At 40.6% G+C, this 23,467-nt stretch overlaps 1 protein-coding gene across 6 annotated transcripts in view; it reads left to right on the forward strand.

Moving 5' to 3' along the window:
* LOC138741290 (sestrin-1-like) overlaps positions 1 to 23,467 on the forward strand; it is a 96,863-nt gene that overhangs the window by 69,968 nt on the left and 3,428 nt on the right. For 5 of the 6 annotated variants that reach the window (XM_069895123.1, XM_069895124.1, XM_069895122.1 and 2 more), the window contains 7 exons: positions 2,688 to 2,885; positions 8,187 to 8,369; positions 9,547 to 9,771; positions 13,631 to 13,778; positions 20,439 to 20,554; positions 21,672 to 21,862; positions 21,962 to 22,106. In XM_069895123.1, coding sequence (XP_069751224.1) covers positions 2,688 to 2,885; positions 8,187 to 8,369; positions 9,547 to 9,771; positions 13,631 to 13,778; positions 20,439 to 20,554; positions 21,672 to 21,862; positions 21,962 to 22,106 — 1,206 coding nt within the window. The remainder of the gene's footprint in view (positions 1 to 2,687; positions 2,886 to 8,186; positions 8,370 to 9,546; positions 9,772 to 13,630; positions 13,779 to 20,438; positions 20,555 to 21,671; positions 21,863 to 21,961; positions 22,107 to 23,467) is intronic. The other variant, XM_069895125.1, reaches the window with a different exon arrangement.

The following is a 23,467-nucleotide window of genomic DNA, read 5'->3' on the forward strand; positions in this document are numbered from 1 at the left end:
AGTGTTGGACGAACTGCTATATGCCAATGGTGCTGTCCTGCGTATTACTCTTGTTAATATGCCAATTTACTTTTTAATTCATTTTTATTAAAGGGGTTACAGCTTTTCCAGTAGGCTCAATGTGTTTACCGTAGTTGTGGGAAAGGGCCCTGGTGAGGCAAAGTCAAACCTTCAGAATTTTGGTGCAATAGAATATTAAAGACTTGCTCTGTTCGGGGTAGAATTTGAGCTATAATGGGAAAACTAAATATTATCCCCTCCACCAGCTCTAAACTGGAGAATTAAATGTTTTGGTTAAACATTTCATCCAACAGCTCCCCAACACTGCAGTCCTGCTGAGAAATCTGTCCTCGACCCACCCAGGGCTGCTGGGCTCAGCTGCTGAAGAATTCGACGACTGCTGTGTCTGTTAAATGTACATTCCTGCGTCAAAGCTACAAAACTATTTGTCTCAGAAATAAAAGCAGAAATACTGGGCAGGTCCGGGCCTGACCGCAGTACTTTCAGCAATTTCTGTAGTCTTCAACATTGAAATCTGCTGTCTCTCTGGAACATGCTAGCACTGAATGCATTTGGTTAATTTGTAAGCATTGGTCTTGGCGAGACTCAGTAGGTCAGGTAGAATCTACAGAGAGATGGTCAGAGTCCTTCTAGCTCCTTGGTCATTTCTCTATCAGCCATTCTCAATGGGGGCCCTACAACCCCCTCCCCACCCCGGGACCACAACACATTCAAATAAAAGCCTTGTTTTCTTTATAAATTTAGATGTACAGCTTGGTAAGGCACCATTTCAGCCCAGGAGTCCGTGCCACCCAATTAACCTTCAACCCCTGGTAGGTCTCAAATGGTTGGAGGAGACCGGAGTCCCGGGGGGAAACCCATGCAGACACAGGGAGAACATACAAACCCCTTACGGCGTAGGATTCAGACCCTGGTCCAGATCACTGGCGCAGTAAAGGCATTCGCTAACCACCACGCCAACCATTGCCACCCCTGCGCCAACCATTCTGCTGCTCATGCAACGTTTTTATGTAGTCGGTAGGAGAGAAGTACGGAAGAAACCAAAACTTGACTGCTTTACAGGGAAAGGGGCCCCTAAACTTTGAGCAGAGTCATGGGGTGGGGTTGGACCATAGCCAGAATAAAATGTTGAGAATGGCTGGTCTAGGTCAAGTTTGGTTTGCAGGTGCAGCAGATAATGAAGAAAGCAAATGGAATGTAGGCCTTCATTGCCGGAGGATTGAATTTAAGAGCGAGGAGGTTCTAATGACTTTAGCTACAGGGGGCTGGTGTGGCCACACCTGGAGTACTGCGTGCAGTTCTGATCGCCTCGAGCAAGGATATACTGGCTTTGGAGGCAGCGGAGAGGTGATTCACCAGGCTGATTCCAGAGATGAGATTGGCCTCTGAGAGAGTGAGTTGTCTTGGAATATACTCTCTGGAATTCGGAAGAATTAAAAAAAAATTTAGACATGTAGCATGGTATCGGGTCCCCTCGGCCCACAAGCCCATTCCACCCTTATAACCTACAACCCCAGTAAGCTTTTGAATAGTGGGAGGAAACCCATGCAGACATGAGAACACAAAAACTCCTTACAGACATTATGGGATTCGAACCCAGGTTGCTGGCACTGCTGGAGCATTGGGCTAACCATGCCTCCCCTGGAAGCAAGCCCACTGGGTCGCACACAGCTCAATCCCCTCAACTGTATTAATAGGCAAAGTGATTCATTAATATTATTGCTTGGATACATTGGAAGGAAGTTTGGTATTTGTGGGACTCTAGAGAAAGCAGCTCAGATTAAAAAAAACTGAGTAGAATCAGTCAGGCATATAATGTTCTCTGTTAATGTGGCAAGAATGATGGGGGATCTTTTGGAAATGAACACAATTGTGAAAGGGATATAGAAGAAGGAAAGTTGTTACCAGTGGTGGTAGGAGAGACTAGAACTTGGGAACATGGTCTTGAGATTTGGGGGAGTAGATTTGAGACAGGTGAGAAACTGCTTTTCCCAGAGAGTAGTGAATCTGTGGAATTCTCTGGTCAAGGAAGCAGTGGAGGCTGCCTCATGTTAATTGAATTTTAAATCTTTGGCCAGAGGAGTTGAAGGTTATGGGAGAAAAGGGTGGGTAGGTGGAGCTGAATCCACGGCCAAATCTTGTTGAAAGGCAGAATGGACTTAATGAGCCAGAGAGCCTTTTCCTGTTGTATTCGAGTTAATTTTTCTGCCTGAAGTTTGCGTCAGTAATATCTGACCAGTGTGACTAAGTTATCCTCAACAGTCTATTTCGTGAAAGTAAAATGCCATGGATATGGGGCAGCATTGGTGAAATGAGCTGCAGACATCTGGTGAAAGGTGACTTTCTCCTGCATTTTGCCTGCCAAACGTTTCTTGCATTTTCCTTCTGGATTCAAGGTTTAGAAGGAATGCAATTACAAAAGATAAGTAACTCCAGTGAGTAAACATTGTTTATGTTTGGCCACTGAGTATTCAAGGCAAAAACTAAAAAGGTCTGAACATAGAGAATTGAGGGTCTGGTGATGGTGCCAAGATGTAGCCGGTTCCCACAAAATGGCAGTCTTTGCTCTTGCCATGACTCTGAATTGAGTTTTGAGTTGTGTTTGAATTCTGTGCTAAACATTGACCCAGATTGGGAAGTGTGTGCATCATGTGCTCTGGTTACAGATTCTACAGGAAGATCTAGAAGATGCTGAAAGACAACTCTACATTGAAGCTTTTGTGTCCACTGGTCGTGTGAACAATATAACCATGGTGATGGGTTTACATCCACAGTATCTTGAAAGCTTTTGGAAGACCCAATACTATCTCCTACAGATGGATGGCCCTCTACCATATCACTATAGACATTACATTGCTTTGATGGTAAGTTGGTGTTGGTATTCCCTTTAAAAACAAAAGAAATGGGAGCAGGAGTCGGCCATCTGGCCCATCGAGCCTGCTCTGCCATTCAATGTGATCATGGCTGATCTGATGATAGGTTCATCTCCACCAACCTGCCTTTTCTCCATATCCCTCAATTCCCCTACAATGTTAAAATCGATCTAACCTTGTCTTCAATATATTTACCAGTAGCCTCCACTGCTTCTCAATGATGAGTGAATTCTACAGATTGACCATCCTCTGAGAAAAGCAGTTTCTCCTCATCTCTACCCTAACTCTACTACCCTGAATCTTGAGGCTATGAGCCCTAGTTCTAGCCCCCCCCCCCCCACCCCCAACCAATGGAAACAACTTAGCTACCTATATTTTATCTACGGCTTTCATAATTTTATACATTTCTATAAGATACCCTCTCATTCTTAAATTCCACTGAGTACAGTCCCAGACGACTCAATCTCTCCTCATAGGCTAACCCCCTCATCTGTGGAATCAACCTGGCGAAACTCCTCTGCACAGCCTCCAAAGCCAATACATCCTTCCTCAAGTAAGGAGACATGAACTGTACGCAATACGCCAGATGCGGCCTCATCAGTACCTTGTATTGTAGCATAACCTCTCTGCTCCTAAATTCAATTCCTTGCAGCAAAATAGACAGTAACCCACACTGGAGTGAGCCCTTTAGCTTTCAATCTATGCTGAACATGATGCTAAATTTGCTGTTGACACATAATGCATATCCCTCTATTCTCTGCATATTCGTGCTAAGGAGGTGCACCAAAATGACAATGTAGAAAATATTTATTTCTAATTCTTTTTGGACAGTTTGTAGTGTATATCTAGATAAAATGCATTATTAGGTCTGAAGTTATATGCAGGTTAAACCAGGCAAGGGCAGCAGACTTTCCAAATGGAAACAAGCCATTTTCAAGGTTCCTTTTATTAACCATACAGCACGGAAACAGGCTAATTTGACACTTCTAGACCGCACTGATCCAAGTACCCTCCTCTAATCCCACTTACCAGCACTATGTCCATATCCCTCCAACCCCCTCCCATCCATATACTTATCCAACTCTTTCTTAAATGACAAAATTGACCCTGCCTCCACCACCTTTCCCGGAAGCCCATTCCACACAGTAACCACTCTCTGAGTAAAGAAGTTCTCCGTCATATTACTCCTAAACCTTTGCCCTTCAACTCTCAACCCATGACCTCTTGTATCCATCTCTCCTACTCACAATGGGAAAAGCCTTTCCACATCAACTCTATCTATCCCTCTCATTATCTTAAACACCTCTATCAAATCCCCTCTCAGCCTTCTCCGTTCCAAGGTATAAATACCTAATTTGCTCAATCTTTCCTTGTATTCCAGATGCTGAAACCCAGACAACATTTTTGTAAATTTTCTCTGCACTCTCTCTATCTTGTTAATATCCTTCCTATAAATTGGGGACCAGAACTGCACACAGTAATCTAAATGTGGCCTCACCAATGCCTTTTACAATTTCATCATGACTTCCCAACTCCTATATTCTATGCACTGATTTATATAGGCAAGCATACTAAAGGCCTTCTTCACCACCCTATCCACATGCACTCCTACCTTCAGGGAATAATGCACAGTTATTCCTAGATCTGTCTGTATCTTCAATCCCCTCCCATTTACCACATATGTCTTGCTTTGATTATTCTTTCCAAAATGAAGCCACTCACACTTATCAGCATTAAATTCCATCTGCCATCTTTCTGCCTACTCCTCTAAGCAGTTTAAATCCCTCTTCAATCTTTGAAAACCCCCCTCTTCATCATCCACAATGCCCCCTATTTTAGTATCATCTGCATATTTACTAATCCAATTTACTGCCCCATCCTCTAGATCATTAATATATATGACAAACAGCAACGGTCCCAATACCGAACCCTGAGGTACACTGCCTGTCACTGGCCTCCATCCTGACAAACAATTATATACTACTACTCTCTGGCACCTTCCTTCCAGCCACTGTTCAATCCATTTAACTATCTCCAAATTAATACCCAAGGACTTAGCCTTCCTAATTAACCTCCCATGCGGAACCTTATCAAAGGCCTTACTGAACTCCATATAGACAACATTCACTGCTCTACCCTCATCAACATTCCTAGTCACCTCTTCAAGAAATTCAACAAGATTGGTCAAACATGACCTTTCACGCACAAATCTGTGTTGAGTGTCCCTGATCAGACCCTATCCCTCCATTTTATATATATATATATATATATAAATATATAGTATATATATATATATATACGAGCTCTCCACTGGCCACCGTGACAGAGGTGCACCAAAGAAAAGGTACAAGGACTGCCTAAAGAAATCTCTTGGTGCCTGCCACATTGACCACCGCCAGTGGGCTGATAACGCCTCAAACCGTGCATCTTGGCGCCTCACAGTTTGGCGGGCAGCAACCTCCTTTGAAGACCGCAGAGCCCACCTCACGAACAAAAGGCAAAGGAGGAAAAACCAAACACCCAACCCCAACCAACCAATTTTCCCTTGCAACCGCTGCAATCGTGTCTGCCTGTCCCGCATCGGACTTGTCAGCCACAAACGAGCCTGCAGCTGACGTGGACTTTTTACCCCCTCCATAAATCTTCGTCCGCGAAGCCAAGCCAAAGAAGAAGAAAGATATATATATATATATATATACACTATCTCTAAGAATGCTTTCCATCAATTTACCTACCACAGACGTCAAACTTACAGGCCAACAATTGCTAGGCTTGCTCCTCGAACCCTTTTAAACAAAGGAACCACATGCGCAACACGCCAATCCTCCGGCTCTATACCAATCTCTAATGACATTTGAAAAATCACTGCCAGAGCCTCTGCTATTTCCTCACTAACTTCTCTCAAGGTCCTGGGGAAAATCCTGTCAGGACCTGGGGAAAATCCTGTCAGGACCTGGAGAAATATCCACCTTTATATGTTTCAAAAGCTCCAGTACTACCTCTTTCTTAATCACTGTAGTCTCCATATATACCCCCTTTGCTTCCTTTACCCTGCAGTTCAATATCCTTCTCCTCAGTAAATACTGAGGAAAAGAAATTGTTCAAGACCTCCCCCATCTCTTTTAGTTCCACACATATTTGTCCTTTCTGATTCTCTATTGGACCAATTTTGTCTCCTTTTGCTATTTACACATTTGTAGAAACCCTTTGGATTTGTTTTCACTCTGCTTGCTATAGCCACCTCATACCTTCTTTTGGCTTTTCTAATTTCTTTCTTAAGATTCTTTTTACATTCAATATAGTACCCAAACATCTTTTTTCTCTGTTTTTTATATATATTGTAGTACTCCCTCTTTTTTTCGAACCAAGTTTCCAATATTCCTTGAGAATCATGGCTCTCTCAAACTTTTGACCTTATCTTTCAACCTAACAGGTATATAAAGATTTTATACTCTTAAAATCCCTCCTTTAAGAGACTCCATTTCTCTATTAATCCTTCCCAGAAAACAAATTGTCCCAATCCACCCCTTGTAAATCCTTTCGCATCTCCTCAAACCTAGCTTTTCCCCCCACTCAAAATCCTCAACTCTGGGCCCAGACCTATCCTTTTTCTTGAAGCTAATGGTACTATGATCACTGGACCTGAAATGCTCCCCCACACATACCTCTGTCACCTGACCCATCTCATTCCCCAACAGTAAATCCAGCACAGCTCCCTCTCTAGTTGGTACCTCCACGTATTGATGTAAAAAGCTATCCTGCACACATTTTACAAACTCCAACCCATCCAGCCCTTTAACGAATATCTGCTATCTCCCTACTAATTTGTTCCTCTAATTCACGTGCCCCATTCGGTGGTCTATAATACACCCCTATAATTGTAACTTCCCCTTTCCCATTCCTCAATTCCACCCAAATAGCCTCCCTGGACGAGGGTTCTATTCTATCGCACCTAAGCACCGCTGTAATATTTTCTCTAACAAGTAGTGCAACCCCACCCCCTCTTCCCCCCCGCCTCTCGGTTCTATCACACCTTAAGCAACTAAATCCAGGAATATTTAGCTGCCAGTCACAACCCTCCTGTAACTATGTTTCACTAATCGCTACCACGTCATACTTCCAAGTGTCAATCCATAACTTCAGCTCATCTACCTTCCTTACAATGCTCCTAGCATTAAAATATATGCACATATATTGTCCCATAATAATAAATTTAAAAATGCAACATGCATGATATGCTTTAACTGTTGCCACTGTAAGGGAGACAGTCACTGTTAGTGTTGTCCAGTGCCCCTTAGTGAAGGAGAAAGAGAAGCAAAAGAGAGCTCCTTTGGAGTCACTGAGGGTCCACGGATTCACCTCCAGTGCTCCCGCAGCCGCACAGACTCCTGTTCGACCCTTCAGCAGCGCGAGCCCCAGATCCAAACCTCCAACACGATCAAGAAGCCTTCAATGCCCGAGGCCTTTCTCGTTCTCAGAGCCCTCTTGAATCCCGGCTCCAATACCTGGTTCCCACGAACCAGTGTCCCACAGCCCGTGTGGGTCCCCCGACTGCAAGTCACCAGCAACCCTTCGTCTGTGTGAGTCCTGTTGCAGAGCCACTCGCTGGCCTGCCACGGTCACATTCTGTTGGGTAATCGCTACTGCTTCTCTTCGGGGGTGGGGGGGGGGAGTGCGGTGGTGCATAATTCTCCCCATTTCTGGTGCCCTGCACCAATCTGCATTTCCCCGGAGTCTGCAGCCCCTTGCCGTCACTGCTGAGCATAATCCAATTTTGGTGTTTGTTTCTGAATCACAATCACAGATGCTTGCTGCTTGATTCCTCATTTATCTGAAGGGCAAATTATTTTGTTGAATTGGGGAATCAAGACCATGGTAACTGCCACCTTGATTTTTACATGGTTGTTCTTTCCTCTGTTGGTACAAGTGGTGAAGACATAAACCTGCCTGAAAATCAAATGCGACTTCAATGCTAAATCTTAATGGGTTATGAGAGTAAAGTATTGAGAAAAGAAGAGGATTTTAGCCGACTCAAGATTTGTCCTTGTAACATTCCATTGATTAAGCTGACTGCATTTATCTCTACTCCACTAGCCCCACATATGTTGATTACCATGTTTATAAATCTGTTGATCAGGTTTGCGTATTTGGGGCTACACGCAAGGTAAAATACTGCAGCATTGAGGTTGTCCTTTTATCTTTCAGGGTTGGAGTTGATGCTCACAGTGGTTTGCCAAACCAGACTTTCGTTGCATCAATTGTGAGCTTGACCTCATCTCTGTTTCGTTGCAGGCTGCTGCCCGGCACCAGTGCTCCTACCTCGTCAGCCTTCACGTCAACGAGTTCCTCCACGTTGGTGGGAATCCGGAGTGGTTAAATGGGTTAAACTTTGTGCCACAGAAAATGAGGAACCTCAATGAAATCAACAAAATCTTGGCTCACAGACCTTGGCTGATCACAAAAGAACACATTGAGGTAAGTTGCTAGTAAAATATTCAACAATGAATCATCTTGTTATCAAAGAAGACATTTATCAAGTCCTGGTTTGTAATTAGTATGTGTGGTTACTGGTTTTGGAGCAATTATCTGATGGATTTGAAGATGTTATTGCTTTCATCGTGCCAATAACACACTCTAGGTTGGCTTGTAATAGTGCAGTTCTAAAGCATGGAAACAGGCCTTTTGGTCCAACTTGTCCCTTTTTCATCAGTTCCTATCCCTCAAAACCTATCCTATCCATGTACCCTGTTTCTACTTCTTCCTCTGGCAGCTTGTTCCAATCCCAGAAAACTGCTAGCGGTAAATCCATGGACACAGACACTGAAGGGACTCTTTTGCTTTTTCCCTTGTCTGTAAGGGTGCCAGACAATACTAATGGCGACTCTTTGCCTTGTGCCAGGGAAAAGTTAAAGTATATCTTGTTACATTTTTAATATGTTACTTGATAAAAGGAACCTTGTGAAAAGGGACAACTTCCCAATATTTCTTCTTACTTTTAAATCAATACCTCTAGTTTAATTACCATAATCTCGAGGGGGGGTGGGTGGGAAGAGAATAGCCAATTACTCTTTTCCTTATCTACACATCTCAGATTTTATAAACTCCCATTCCCCTCTTGACCTGCTACACTCCGGTGAGAGATGTCCCAACCTCTCCTTGTAATTCAAGCCATCCATAATATTCTGCTGAAATATTAAATCTTAACTCCAATGATGTTGCTTATCAAGCCAAAGTTCACGTCAGCATTAACTGAATGCTCTTTGTTATTCGTTATTGTTTTAGAAGAAAACCGTGCAGTTCACATCTAATGGAAAGCAGAGAAGATGATCAGGATGTCCAGGGTAATCTCTCTCCCACCCTTTCCCAACCAGATGGTTATCATTGCTAGAACCTCGGTTTATGTGCAAATTGGCCGTAGAGGTAAAATATACAGGTTTAAAATATGTACTAAAAGCACAGAAATGCTCAGCCAGTTTCTCAGTATCCATAGATATTTAACTGCCATTTTAGGCCTGAGCCCTGCTTCAAGGTATGACTTTCAGGAGACTTTCTCTTTTTACTTCAATCACAGCTTCTGCAGATTTCCATGTTTCACCCCTTTATGTATTTACTAGAACTTTCCCAGACATGCAACCTGTATTGTTTCTTGCAGAACCTGTTGAAGACTGGAGAAAACAGCTGGTCCCTTGCAGAGCTTATCCACGCCGTTGTGCTCTTCACCCATTACCACTCCTTGGCTTCCTTTGTTTTTGGCTGTGGTATCAGACCTGAGCTAGACCAGGATGGTGGCTACACGTTCAGACCTCCCTCTCCACCCAGCAGTGACTCGGACATTTCCAGCAGCTCTGGGCCAGAGGAAGCTGCTCATAGCAGTGCAGTAAGTAAACCTTTACAGTGTGCAAGTTATTGCCATCTGCTGTGACTGTAGTGTAGACAAATCTCAATACTAGTGTTATCAAGTTTGTACAGTAAAACCCCAGTATCTGGCATCTATAGGGATTGATAGATGCCATAAAGTGAATTTGCCGGTTGCTTGAGACTGCATGTTGCGTGATTAACAAACTAATGGTGATGTGCGCCATTTTTAATTTTCTGTATTTTTTGCCTATTTATTTTCTGGAATTTTTTTTTGCTGGTTGCTTGAATTCCAGATGACAGATTTTGCTGTACTTAGTTTGGGTGAATTTAAATTAAGTTTCAATTTAGACATACAGCATGGTAACAGGCCCTTCATGCCCAATTACACCCAACTGACCTACAACCCTGGTGCATTTTGAAGGATGAAAGGAACCCAGAGCATTTGGGGAAACACATGTAGACATAGGGAGAATGAACAAACTCCTTAGAAACAGCGTGAGATTCGAACCCGTGTTGCTGGCGCTGTGGTAGACATGTTAGATATATTTTGTAGCAAATTTGCTCAAGTTGCTTCATCTAAAGTTGTAAAGACTTTCCTCAAAATCCTGACTTTCCCACCACAACTTTTATATTAAAAAAAACGGGGTTTAGTCTTTGAAAATCATGAGATTTGAAGCCAGTGTTAGGAGGAGTAAAATCTTCACCCCAAGAGCTGCTGTGTGAAATGATATCAGTGAAGCCTGCAGTTAATGTCAGAGGCAGATCCTGCAATGTCTCGTGTGACCTGCCTGCCCATTGCTCGAGGTGTGGTTCATGGTCTTACTGAGGTCCATTTTGTGAGAGCATGGTGTTCTTCACTGAGAAGGAAGCTTGAAAGAGTGCAGATAAGATTCAATGTTACTGGGACTGGAAGGAAAGGCAAGGGTTTTTTTTCCCCTGGAGCTCAGGCTGAGAGGTAACCTGAGAAATTTGGCATAGGTAAGATCAGTCTTTACCCCTCGGACAGGGGACTCTAAAATTAAATTGCATAACTTTAATGGGAAAGATTGAAAAGGACCCCCAGAGGCAACCTTCCCCCCCCCCCACCCCACAGGGAGAAGGGGATATGGGATGACCTTCCATGAAGATGGATGGATTTATCACGTTTATTGTCATCAGATTAGACAAGTACAACCTGACGGAGCAACGTTCTCTCGTCCTCAATGCAAAAGATGCATACTCACAACCAGATATAACCCAAATACATATAGACAAACAATACATATGCAGGACAAGTATTTTATCTATAAAAATAAATAAATATTGTTTTGTTAGTGTGAGCAGTTCCTTTGGTCGTTTAGCATTCTCACTGCCCGTGAGAAGAAGCTGGTTGTGCTGGCTCTTCTACTCCAGTATCTCTTTCCTGACGGGAGCACCTGAAAATGCTGTGTGGGGTGTGGAAAGAAATCTCAATGATTTTGAGGGCAAAAAAAAAAATTAATAAACACTTGTACAGGTACATCTTTAAATGTTTTAAATTTAATTTTAAAAATTTAGACATACAACATGATAACATGCCCATGTTGCCCATTTTATTCCCAAATAACCTACATCCACGGTATGTTTTGAATGGTAGGAGGAAACCGGAGTCCCCAGGAAAAACCCACGCAGACATGGATAGAACGTATAAACTCCTTACAGACAGCGTGTGATTTAAACCCTGGTCCTGCTGTAAAGGCGTTGCACTAATAGCTACGCCAACCGTGTAGAAATGGTTTGGAGGGATACGGAGCAAATCCAGGCAAATGGTACTAGCTCAAGTTAGCCATTCGGACAGCATTGACAAGTTGGACCAAAGGATCATTCTGACCAAGATGAATGACTCTGAGGGAGAATAAAATGTTCCTTGGGATCTATAGACACACTAGAATTAGAATTAAGGTAGCCCTCACTATTTCCCTGCACCTAGGAAGAAGATTTGTTTTCTGCCATACATCCCCTCTCCCTTTCTGGAAGTATTGCACTGAAGTGGTGGTTGGGGTTAGTGAACCACCTAACTATTGAGTTTCTAATTCTGCAGAATTTAAACTGGCTGTTGTGCAGATTGGTTTTCTAGATGGTGAGGGAGGATTGGTCTGGCAGACTCGATGTTGGTTTAGGATGAGGCCCATAATCTCAAAATAGCCAGGGTTTGGAAGTGAATTGAGGAAATGTTCTGAAGGTGGAAATAATGCGAACATGTGAAAAGACCATTTGAAGATCCCTGTTATTGTAATGTATTGCATTAAAAAAGCAATATACATGATGTTCTCAGCCTTTGTCTGCTACAAGGCAAACAGAGCGCTGGCTGGTGCCCCTAATGAAAGGAGAAAGAAGCAAAAGAGAGTCCCTTCAGAGTCGCTGTGTCCGTGGATTTGCCTCCAGTGCTCCTCCAGCCTCTGCAGCTGCATAGACTCCAGTCCAAACCATTGGCAACCGGAGCTCCAAATCCAAATGAAGTGCGATTGATTGTTCAGTTTGAAAATTCCACATAATTAATCCAAAACATACCGAGATTGGGCAAATGTAGGGATTGTCATAATCACTGTGGAATAGTTTGGATGGAGAGACCATCATTTAGAGGAAAAAATGGTAGGTTTGCTAGGCAGAGCAAGCAAGTGTATATCAAAGGAATTCAAAGCTAAATTGTATCTATTTTAATATAAGGGGTATAACTAATGAAGTAGATGAATTCAAAGCTTCCACATTGGGGTCTATGAATCTGCCAGAGGCATAGTTGAAGGAAGGGCTACTGCTTTCCCAGGGTGTATTATTCTCAGGTGAGATGGAGGGGTGGTAGAAGTGGAAGTCTTATGTTTCGTCAGATTCCACTGCTTTGATGTTGAGAGGATATCCTAGAAACCTCCAACAGGGCCATATGGGCAGAGATTGAAACTAACGACAAAGGGCAATGTCACTAGGGGTATATTGCCAAGTCCCAACACTTGGCAGATGCAGCAATAGACATGTAGGCAGGTATCAAAGAAGCAATAAAGGTTAAATTGGGGGTTTCATGTTCCCAAATATTAACTGGGAATGCCTTGGTATTAAAGGCTTGGTGGGGGGGGGGGAGTAGAATCTTTGCAGTGCTTTCAGGCACAGAATGTACATCAATGAGGGATAGAACACTTTTGGACCTTGGGGACTGTTGCTGGTCAAGTGGGGAGGATTAAAAACACAATGCTGGAGAAACTCAGTAGGTCCAACGTGTCAGCTTGAGTCCTTTATAAAGGTATGAGCAAAATTTAGGCAGGTACTGTGTACTTTATATAGCAAAGATAAAGATATATAACCAACATTTCAGACGAGCCCTTCATTAAGGTTTGGGCATCTGCCTACATTTTGCTTGTACTTTGAAGGACTCAAACCCGACATATTGATTCTGCATCTTTATCTTTGTTACATGATCTTTATCTTTGCTGTTTGACCTGCTGAGTTTCTCCAGCATTGGGTTTTTACTTCAACCATGATATCCGCAGACTTTTGTGTTTTGCAAGTAGGGAGGATTTTGGATGTGGAGATCTTAACTCTGGTCATTGACATCAGATGAAAATGAGGAAGGACCAAGAACCAAGGTCTTGAATTGGCATTTTCAGATGGGTGGGTAGTTTGGGGAGAGAAGGCTCCAGCCAGCTTTGTACACTGATCCCTAGGTTCTAAGAAAACCACTGTTGAGAATCTGGCAGACAAGTTGGTTACAAGGTGGTCTGAGGTTGTTGTGATCAGCATAGCCAAGCTAACTGGATGGCTTTTGTATTCGTGACATGGGAGGTGGGAAAGAATCAAAGAATTGTTGGCAGGATTCCCAGGATTAAATCTCATTGCTTAATCTAGTGCCTTGATTTTTGAACGTCTTTCAGAGCAGAGAGGATCTGTGCGAGCTGGAGGTGCTAATAGAGAAAATGAAACTGCTGCAAGAAGGTCAACAAAACGAGGAAGCAAGCCAAGAGGAGAAGGCATCACGGTTCGAAAATGAGAAGCGGGAAAGTTTGTTTGTAGCACCTGCAGGTAAACATTGAAGCAACCTCCAATCCAGTAACTGGGGGCTGTTGGAAGGGGTGGCACAGCTTGTGGTTCCACAGACTCTGGCTCAATCCAGAGCTCCACTGCTGTCTGTGTGGAGTTTGCACGTTCTCTGTGTCTGGGCTTCTCAGTTGATTAGATTTCTTTCCACAATCCCATGGGGTTGTGGATCGGTACACTAATTGGCTGATAAAAATTGCCCTAAATGAATGGAGTGGTGGAATCTCAGGGACTTGTCAAGAATGTGGTAAAAATGAAATGGAAATTGGTATGAATTGAGTGTTTGATGATCAGCAGGGACTTGGGCTGAAGAACCTCTTTCATTCTGATGTTAAAGTGGACCTGATCAAGTCAAATTTATTGTCATCTGATTGTACAAGTACAGCCCGAGGAAACAGTGTTCTCCAGTCCTCCGTGCAAAAGCATGCAGACATGACACACATACAGACAAATAATACCTGCAGGACAAGTATTATAAAAATAAATATTGTTTTGTACAAATGAGAGTCTGAGGTTACTTGATAAACATGAATACAGCTGCAAATGTTTTAGTTCACTTTTTAAAGCATGAGAACTCTGTTACAGGGGGGCGTGGCAAGATGGCTAGAAGAAAGATGTGTATTCCACCTTTCCCCAGGTGGATCACTAAATACCCGGTTTTTAAAAAGCATAAAAGTGGTTAAAAATAATATTTACCGTTGTTTAAATAACAGTGATTTATGATGGCATCTAATGTGAAAAAATTTAAACCTCAACTTCAGAAAAAATTACCATACAAAAGTGCTGAAGAATTGAGAACTACCTGCATAGCTGAATCCATGGAATCGTCATTGGGAATCTCCAAGCCTCAGAGGACTCCAGCCGATTCGAGTTTCACTCCGGCGCCAATCCTGCCTCTGCAAGATGGCGCCGACACCTTAGTGAGCTCGGCCATTGCCGACCTGCGTTCACGTGAAGCCGTGCTCGTGGGTGGCACAGCCGACAAGGGGACCCACGACCTCACTGGGCGGTCCGGTGGCACGCAGTGTAGTGTCGGAGGATGCTCCTGCGCGTCCGACAGCTTTGTCTGAACTGCATGGGGCATCCCGGGTCCGAGAATTGCTGGATAAAGTATGGGATGTGGGGGAGCCCGAACACCAGCATCCCGAAGAGGTCAGGGTGCCAGCATCGGGTGCCCAGACCCGCAGCCGTTCAGCTAAAGGATCTGTGATGACTGAGGAAGAAGAGGAACTTACTTTATTGGAATTTGTCCAGTAGGAGGAGCCTGTAGTTAAAGGAGGTAGATCTCAAAAAGTGGAGGTGGAATCTGGAATGGATTCAGTGTTTACTATTTTGGAAGGGATTGCTTGTCAAATGCACAATATGTCCAAACAAAATCAACTCAGGTGAATCAAGGATTTATGGAGATGAAAATAAAAATGAATACCCTGTGTGATGAAATGTCAACTATGAAACAGGAAATGACTGTAGTTAAGAGTGATATTAATAGATGTATAAAATCAGTCGATACTGTGCAAGATAATTTTAAGAAAATTGAAACAGCCTTTTTTGAGGGTCAAAATCAGGTAGAATGTAATAGAGAAAAAATGGAAAAAGTGGAAGGCTCTTTTGTAGATTGGGGAATTCAGAAAAGAGATTTAATGAAGAAGATTGATTCGTTGAAAAATCAAAGTCGAAGGAATAATGTGAAAATAGTTGGTCTCCCAAAGGACATTGAAGGTGCTGACCCTATAAAAATTTTTAAGCACTGGATCCCAGAGGTGCTGGATAAAGAGTTTTTCCCTGAAGGTTTGGAACTGGATAGGGCTCACAGCTCTGAGAAGAAAACCACTTCCTGGACAAACACCGAGAGCAGTCTTGGTTCGTTGTTTAAAATACTAAGATAGAGAAATTATTTTACGTATGGCAGTACAGAAAGCACGGCAGAATCAGTCTCCATTAATGGTTCAAAATAACAAAGTGTTTTTTTATGCCAATTTGAGCCAAGAGGTTATTAGAAGACGACGAGAATTTAATACGGCCAAAGATGTTTTGTGGCGAAAAGGCTACAAGTTTGCTTTTCGTTATCCTGCAATTTTGAAGGTTTTTTATGGAAATTTTCAATCTCAATTCTTTGAGAATGATCATGATGCTTTGGTTTTGCTAATACTTTGCCGGAACTGCAAAGAAATGGGCGTTCTCCTCCGTTGCCTCCTAAGAGGAGAGCAAATGGACATGGGTATGGAAAGAATGGAAAGTATGGAAAGAATGGAAAGAAAGAAGAGTTGACACAAAGTCTTCTTGGTCTTGAAGATCCGGAGCAGTCATTGGGCTTGGAATCATTCCGCTGAATATATGGACTATATTTTATTGTGTTTAATTAAATAATAAATATGTATCTGGCAGAGGTGGGAGTGGATGACACTGAAAACTTTGATAGTCATCTGCCGCTAATGGGTTTACAACACCCAGATTTTTAGGGAATTACTACCTTTGGGTGGTTTTTATTTTGTATTTTTCTGTTATTTTATTTATTTATTTTTAAGGGGGGGTTTTTTGGAAGAATTATAGAAGAGAGCATTATTTTATGTGTGTACATATATTAGTAGTTAAAAAAGATGTCTAAATTGAATTTAGAGGGGTATGGTGGCAGAGTATTAAGAGTGAACTGTAAAGTTTTTGCTGAATCTTTAAGCCCCTAATATAGATGATGAGCAATTTATTTCAGAAGCTTTTCTATTGTTAACTCAAGCTAATGAAAATGTCTTAGTTGGTGATGATTTTAATTGTGTTTTGGATCCTTTATTGGACAGAAATCCAAAAAGTATAAGGAAATCAAAGATGGCAACACAAATTAATGCGTTAATGAAAGATTTAAATTTGGTGGATATTTGGAGAAAAGTTAATCCTACAGAGAAAGATTTTTCTTTTTATTCTTCACTACATGATTCATTTTCTAGAATTGATTTATTTTTGGTATCAGCGCATTTACAAGGTAGAGTATTACGAGCTGAATATAAAAGTAGAGTTATATCAGATCATTCCTTATTACTTTTTTCTTGTGGAAATATGTCTGTCGTTTAGATGGAGGGTTAATGCAATGTTATTGAAAAAAACCAGAGTTTGTTACTTTTGTTAAAGAACATATCTCTTTATTTTTGACCAAGATTGTTAATTCTGTGGATAATCATTTTGTAATATGGGATGCTTTAAAAGCTTATTTGAGGGGGCAGATTATTAGTTTACAAAAGTTAAGAAATGATATATGGCAGAGAGTTGAGAGTTAGAAAATAAGATTGCTGAGTTAGAGAAAGATTTTCAGAAAGATATAACAGAAGATAAAAAAAGTCACATTAGCAAGGTTAAAATTACGTTATAATACTTTACAAACTTACCAGTTTGAGCGCTTAATTAATCGATCTAAACAACATTATTATGTGTTGGGGAAAGAGCTCATAAGGAAGGTACTTGCTTGGCAATTGAAAGCTGAACAGACATCTCGGATTATTAATGCTGTTAAGAAGAATTCAAAAGTTACTTAAACCTTAGGAAATTAATGACCAGTTTTATTAATTTTATCTAAAATTATATACTTCTGAGGGGAAACAGGATAATGGTTCTATTGACTCTTACTTATCTAAATTAATGTTACTGGTATTAGATGGAAACGATATTCAAGAATTGGAATCTTCATTTATGGCTTTTGAAATTAAGGAAGCTATTCAGGAAATGCCGAATGGAAAGTCCCCAGGGGTCGATGGATTCCCTGTGGAATTTTATAAACTTTTTTTATGATGATCTTTCTAATGAATTTGGAGAATTGTTGAATCAAGTTACTGAAGATCAGAAGTTACCAGAATCATGTTCAAGTGCTTTAATAACTGTCATTCCAAAAAAAAGATAGAGATCCATTAAAAGTGTCTTCATATAGACGTATTTCTTTATTAAATGTGGATTATAAAATTATAGCAAAAGTATTAGCGAATAGACTTGCTAAATATTTACCCAAATTGGTACATATTGATCAAACAGGTTTTATTAAGAATAGAAATGCATTAGACAATATATTTCGATTAATTACTTTGATCAACACATATCGAAAGCAACCAACCTATTGGTGGTTGCATTAGATGCATAAAAAGCTTTTGATAGGGTTGAGTGGGATTTTTTGTTTAAAGTGTTGGAGAAATTTAAATTGGGCCCTTCTTTTATTGGTAGGGTTAAGGCTTTATATATGAACCCAATTGCTAGGGTGGTGGCAAATGGACAGATTCCTTTACAATTTAAATTGACTCGTTCAACTTGATAGGGCTGCCCGTTGTCATCAGCCTTATTTGCGTTGGTTATTGAACCGTTAACTCAGGCTATTAGATAAAATGAAAAAATTAGAGGGATGAGGGTTAAGAATGAAGAATATAAAATTAACTTATTTGCGGATGATGTGTTGGTATATTTGATGGATCTGGAATGGTCGTTGAAACAATTGCAAGAGTGCTGAAGTTTGGAGAATTATTGGGATATAAAATTAATTGAGATAAAAGTGAAATTTTACCAGTTGGAGTGGGAGATTTTTCTGAATTTAAAACTATTACAAAATTAAGGTTGGCAAGTAAAATTAAATTTGTGTTTATGGATTCTAATTATCAATCATTATATCAATTAAATTATGTACCTATATTAAGACAGATTAACGCAGATTTTATTAAGTGGAAAGATCTTCCATTAACTTTGATAGGTCGGGTTAATTGTATTAAAATGAATATTTTTCCTCGAATTCAATATTTCAGTCAATACCTTGTTTACTTTTTAAGGGCTTTTTTCAAGATTTGAATAAAGCAGTGCGAGAGTTTTTATGGAAAGGTAAATTTGCTTGAGAGGCATTACATAGACTTACATGGAAGTATACATTGGGCGGACTACAATTACCACATTTTCAAAACTGTTATGAAGTGGCCCAGTTGAAGTTTATTAGTAGATTGATGGATTTAGATCAGCCTTCCAGCTGCACTAAAGTGGAAGTGGTGTATATTTCTAGGGTTGAGATACATGAATTTATATTTTGTTGGAATTTGATTTTGTTACAGCAATATGATATGCTGATATTGAAACATTTGTTAAAGATTTGGATTAAAAAAAGCAGGGTGTTAGGGTCGAAAGATAAATTATCAATTTTAACTCCATTGTATAATGGAGCTTATTCCTTTTTCACTGTTTAATAATCATTTAAAGATTTGGGATTCTGAAGGTATAAAGACAATACAAGATTGTTTTGTAGCGGGACAATTTCTTTTAATCAATTGAGAAAAAGATTTGATATACTTATAAATTCTTTGTTTGTGTATTATCAACTTAGAGCTTTGATAAAAGATAATTATGGTAGAGATGATTTTACCTACTTTGAAGAGATTTGAATCTTTGATTTCATCTATACCGAAAAACGGTTATATTTCAGTTATGTATAATTTGTTACAAGATAGTATGGATAGGACAGATTGGGAGAAATCTAAACTTAAATGGGAGAGTGATTTAGTATTTACTTTTCCCGAAGATGATTGGGCAAATATGTGTCAGGACAATGTAATTAAATTGACTAATGTAAGACATGGAATGGTTAATTATAATTTTTTACATCAATTATATCTGACCCCAGAAAAGCTAAAAAAAAATATATGGGTTTAGTAATTCAGATTCTTGTTTTAGATGTGGCTCATGTATTGAAACTTTTCTACATGCTGTTTGGACTTATGTTAAAGTTCATTCATTTTGGCAAGGAATTAAAGTAGTTTTGGAGAAATTGTATAATTTTATATTACCATTAGATCCAATGATTTTTTTGTTGGGAAATTTGTATTCGTTAAGGGGAATGGGATTGAACAAAATTCAAATTGCTTTTGTACGTTTGGTATTATCAGTAGCGCGTAAATGTGTTGCTAGTACTTGGAAAGATGATACTGAGATTAATATATCACGTTGGCATAATGAATTGAAAGTATGTTGTTATGGAAAAAATTACTTATAATTTACATGATAATTATTCTTCTTTTGTTAGTAAGTGGTCTCCGTATTTGAAATATATGCATTTAGATATGCTTTGAAATGTTATTAACATTTATAATATTTTCTTTTTAAATATATATATAATCTATATTTTTTTTTACTCCCCTTAAGGGAGTTGGCTGTAGGGGTGGGAGGGTGGGATGTGTGTTAATGTAAAATCTTTTTTTCTTGATTATTTCTATACTGTATGTTATGTTTTTATTATCTTTTAAATAAAGTTTGAAAAAAAAGTAACTCTGTTACAGTAAGAAGTACTGCCACAACCAGCTAGTCTCACCCCAAGAGATTCTGCTTCGTGGCACACAGGTTGAATATTTATACAGACAAATTTCCAAAACATTCGAAAAAACTTTCACCATACAAATAAGTTTCCTCGAATTCTCTTGGGATTCGTTAACCAGGTCATGTCTATTACCCAATGGTTGGTGGTCTTTCACTGTCCTTGCCATATAAGGAGTTCATAATCTGCCTTGGCCTTGCTGAAGTGCAAAAACCAGAAAATGGAATGTGGTTCATCTCCCTCTCTCCTAGTTAACATTTTAAAACTCGCATTCTCACCAGTTCCACTTTTTTTTAACTAAAGGCTGTTGTTTATTGTTTCCTCAACAGATGATAATGAGTTGCAATCATCAACAAATGTATCGTGCTTTGTTGAAGATGCGGATTTTGGGTACAAAGATTTCAGTAGGCGAGGGGAGCAAACACCACCAACATTCCGGGCCCAGGTAACCTCAGCCTGAATGACCAAGGGCCTCTGACCCTGTTCAGAATGGTAGAGGTCAGGGATTGCGTATGCAATCGAAATAAAAGTTCAGATTGTCAGAGTGCATTATATGACATCACATACAACTCTGGTTTTCCTGCGGGCCAGGCATTATTTCTTCTAGTGCAAAAAAAAACTTTTCTCAAGAAAAGAAACGTTACACAGAGATAAATGTAAACAAGAAGGAAGTCCAAACTAACTTCAATATAGAAAAATAAATAGTGTGCAAAGTAAGGGTCCTTAAATGAGTCTGAGTTTGTTGTTGAGGAGTCTGATGGAGGGGTAGCAGCTGTTCCTGGCACCAGTACCTCTTTCCTGATGACAGCAGCGAGAACAGAGTTAATTGGATAGTGCATGGAAGTTAATTAGTTCGGAATATCAACAGGTTCCTGATGTCAGTTGGTGCCACCGTGTGACCAGATGCTGCATTTGGAGGTGTAGAAGCAGAGAGGCTTGGGTTTCTGTGGACTGGCGCAGGGGAAATCATGTTCTAGACCAGCTCCCATGTAGAATCCCTTGTTTCCCCTCATCTGAGGGATACCAGGCATTCACATGTTTCCACTGCTGGATAGAAGGGCACTGTATAGAAAAGAAAGTGGGGAGGCTGCAGAAGGATTTGGACAGATTAGGAGAACGCGCAGATAAGTGGCAAATGAAACACACTGTCCATACAACGAAATACAATACACAATATGGGGCAAGTGTACTGTCGTGCACTTTGGTTGGAAAAAAAATAAATGGGCAGACTATTTTCTAGACGGGGAAAAAAAATTTAAATACCCAAATGCAAAGGGATCTGGGAGTCTTCGTGCAGGATAGCCTGAAAGTAAACTTGCAGGTTGAGTCGGTGTCGGCAAATTCATTGCTGGCATTAATTTCAAGGGGAATAGAATGCAAGAGCCGGGATGCAATGCTGAGGCTTTATAAAGCTGAATAGCCTATAATAGACTCATCAAAAAAGTCTGATAGGCTGAGGTGAGATTGTATATTGCAGTTCTATTCCTGTGTAAAAACGGACAATGATGGGGATTTTACACTGTCCATTTATTTGCCTAAACATGGTATACCTCTGATTTTAGGATTATTCCTGGGAAGACCACGGCTATTCCTTAATTAATCGGCTATACCCTGAAGTTGGCCAACTCTTAGATGACAAGTTTCAAGTTGTGTACAATCTAACCTACAACACCATGGCTATGCACTGTGGTGTTGACACCTCCATGCTAAGAAGAGCCATTTGGAACTATATCCACTGTGTATTTGGCATAAGGTTTGTCACTTTGCAGTTTACCCTGGTTTTCCCAGATGGAAACGTGACCAATTGGGTGCAACCGATTCCAATTGTTTTTTTTTACTCTCTCTGGAGCAGATATGATGACTATGACTACGGTGAAGTCAATCATCTTCTAGAACGTAGCCTAAAGATCTACATCAAGACTGTTGCTTGTTACCCAGGAAAAACTACCAAGAGAATGTATGCTGGCTTCTGGAGACATTTCAGACATTCTGAAAAGGTATGTATGACTTAAGGGGGAGAGTTTTATCACACTACTAGTATTGAATTCAGATGGAGTGCTACAGTATTAATGCAGCCTGCTTTGTGAAAGAACCCAGCACACAAGGTAACATCCATGTAAGGTAACGGGTAACCGCCCAGGCTGATTCTTGATTAAGGGCTTCTGCCAGAAGCATCGACTGTTGCCTTCCATAGATGTTGCTTGACCTGGTGGCATTAACATTGACTTATTGGTTTTATATTAGTCACTCTGTCCCTATGTCTTCTTTCCTCTAACTGTCTCTTTTACCCCAGCTCTGCATTCACAGAGCTAACCCCACCCTTATCAATTGTCACCTTTCCGCTCTCCCATCCTCCTCTCCATATCCAATTAACATCTTTTGTCTGTTGGTCTGTACTCTTTCCCCTGCCCTTCTAATGTGGGCACCTGCCTGCTCTTCACTCCTACCTTGAAGGGCTCAGGCCCAAAACATCAGTTACATATTGTTGGGGTTGTGTACTTACCTTTGTCGAGAGCGGTGCCGGTCACCTCTGTTGACAGAAGCAATGTGATGCGCGAGAGTAATAGCGCGCATGCATGGGTGTGGCAGTCTTTTGCCTTGTAAAGGAAGAGCCTGTATATTCGAAGCCAAGAGACTGTATATCTGGAACAGTGCAGCAGCAAGTGGGGGAACTCACCAGAGTGAAACACAAAAGTCTAAGGATGCTGGGATTCAGTAGCAGACCAGTGGTCCTTGTGCGCTTGGGTGTCCCGCTCAGGTGCAGTAATCTGAGAGCAGTCCTTTCTATTACCTTGTGACCATCCTGAAATAATTGAGCAGCAATTCACATTATGCTTTTGAAATTTCTCAAAGGGGAGAGAATGTTCATAAAGACAAATGCTAGAAAAATGAAGGTTAATCTTCAAAAAATGGGGTAATTCTGATATGTTGAAGACCAATGTTTGCTGAGCAACAGTTGTAAGGGGCCTTTTTAAAAGTCACTAAACTTCATAAGGGAAGGTTTTTGCCCACTGTGACCCTGGGTCTTTTAAACGTATACTCAAAATTTGTATCAATTTAATAGTCACCTCCTGTACAAAAACAGCTTCTTCCCCCCCCCCCCCCCCATCAGACATCTGAATGGACATTCAGACACTTCCTTACTTCCTCTCTCTTTTATGCTAATTTATTTATTTTAAAATCAAATTCATGTTGATTTTGCACCTGCGACGCTGCTGCAAAATGACAAATTTTGTAACACATGTTCATGATAATAAACTCTGATTCTTTTCAATGACAAAAGCTTCAAACAAAACGAGCAGGATTACAAATTAAAATTTCCTGTTTAAAATATAACTATTTTAAAAAAGCAGTCTCA

This window comes from Narcine bancroftii, chromosome 8 (genome assembly GCF_036971445.1).
Source record: "Narcine bancroftii isolate sNarBan1 chromosome 8, sNarBan1.hap1, whole genome shotgun sequence".
In the NCBI taxonomy this organism is placed as follows: Eukaryota; Metazoa; Chordata; class Chondrichthyes; order Torpediniformes; family Narcinidae; genus Narcine; species Narcine bancroftii.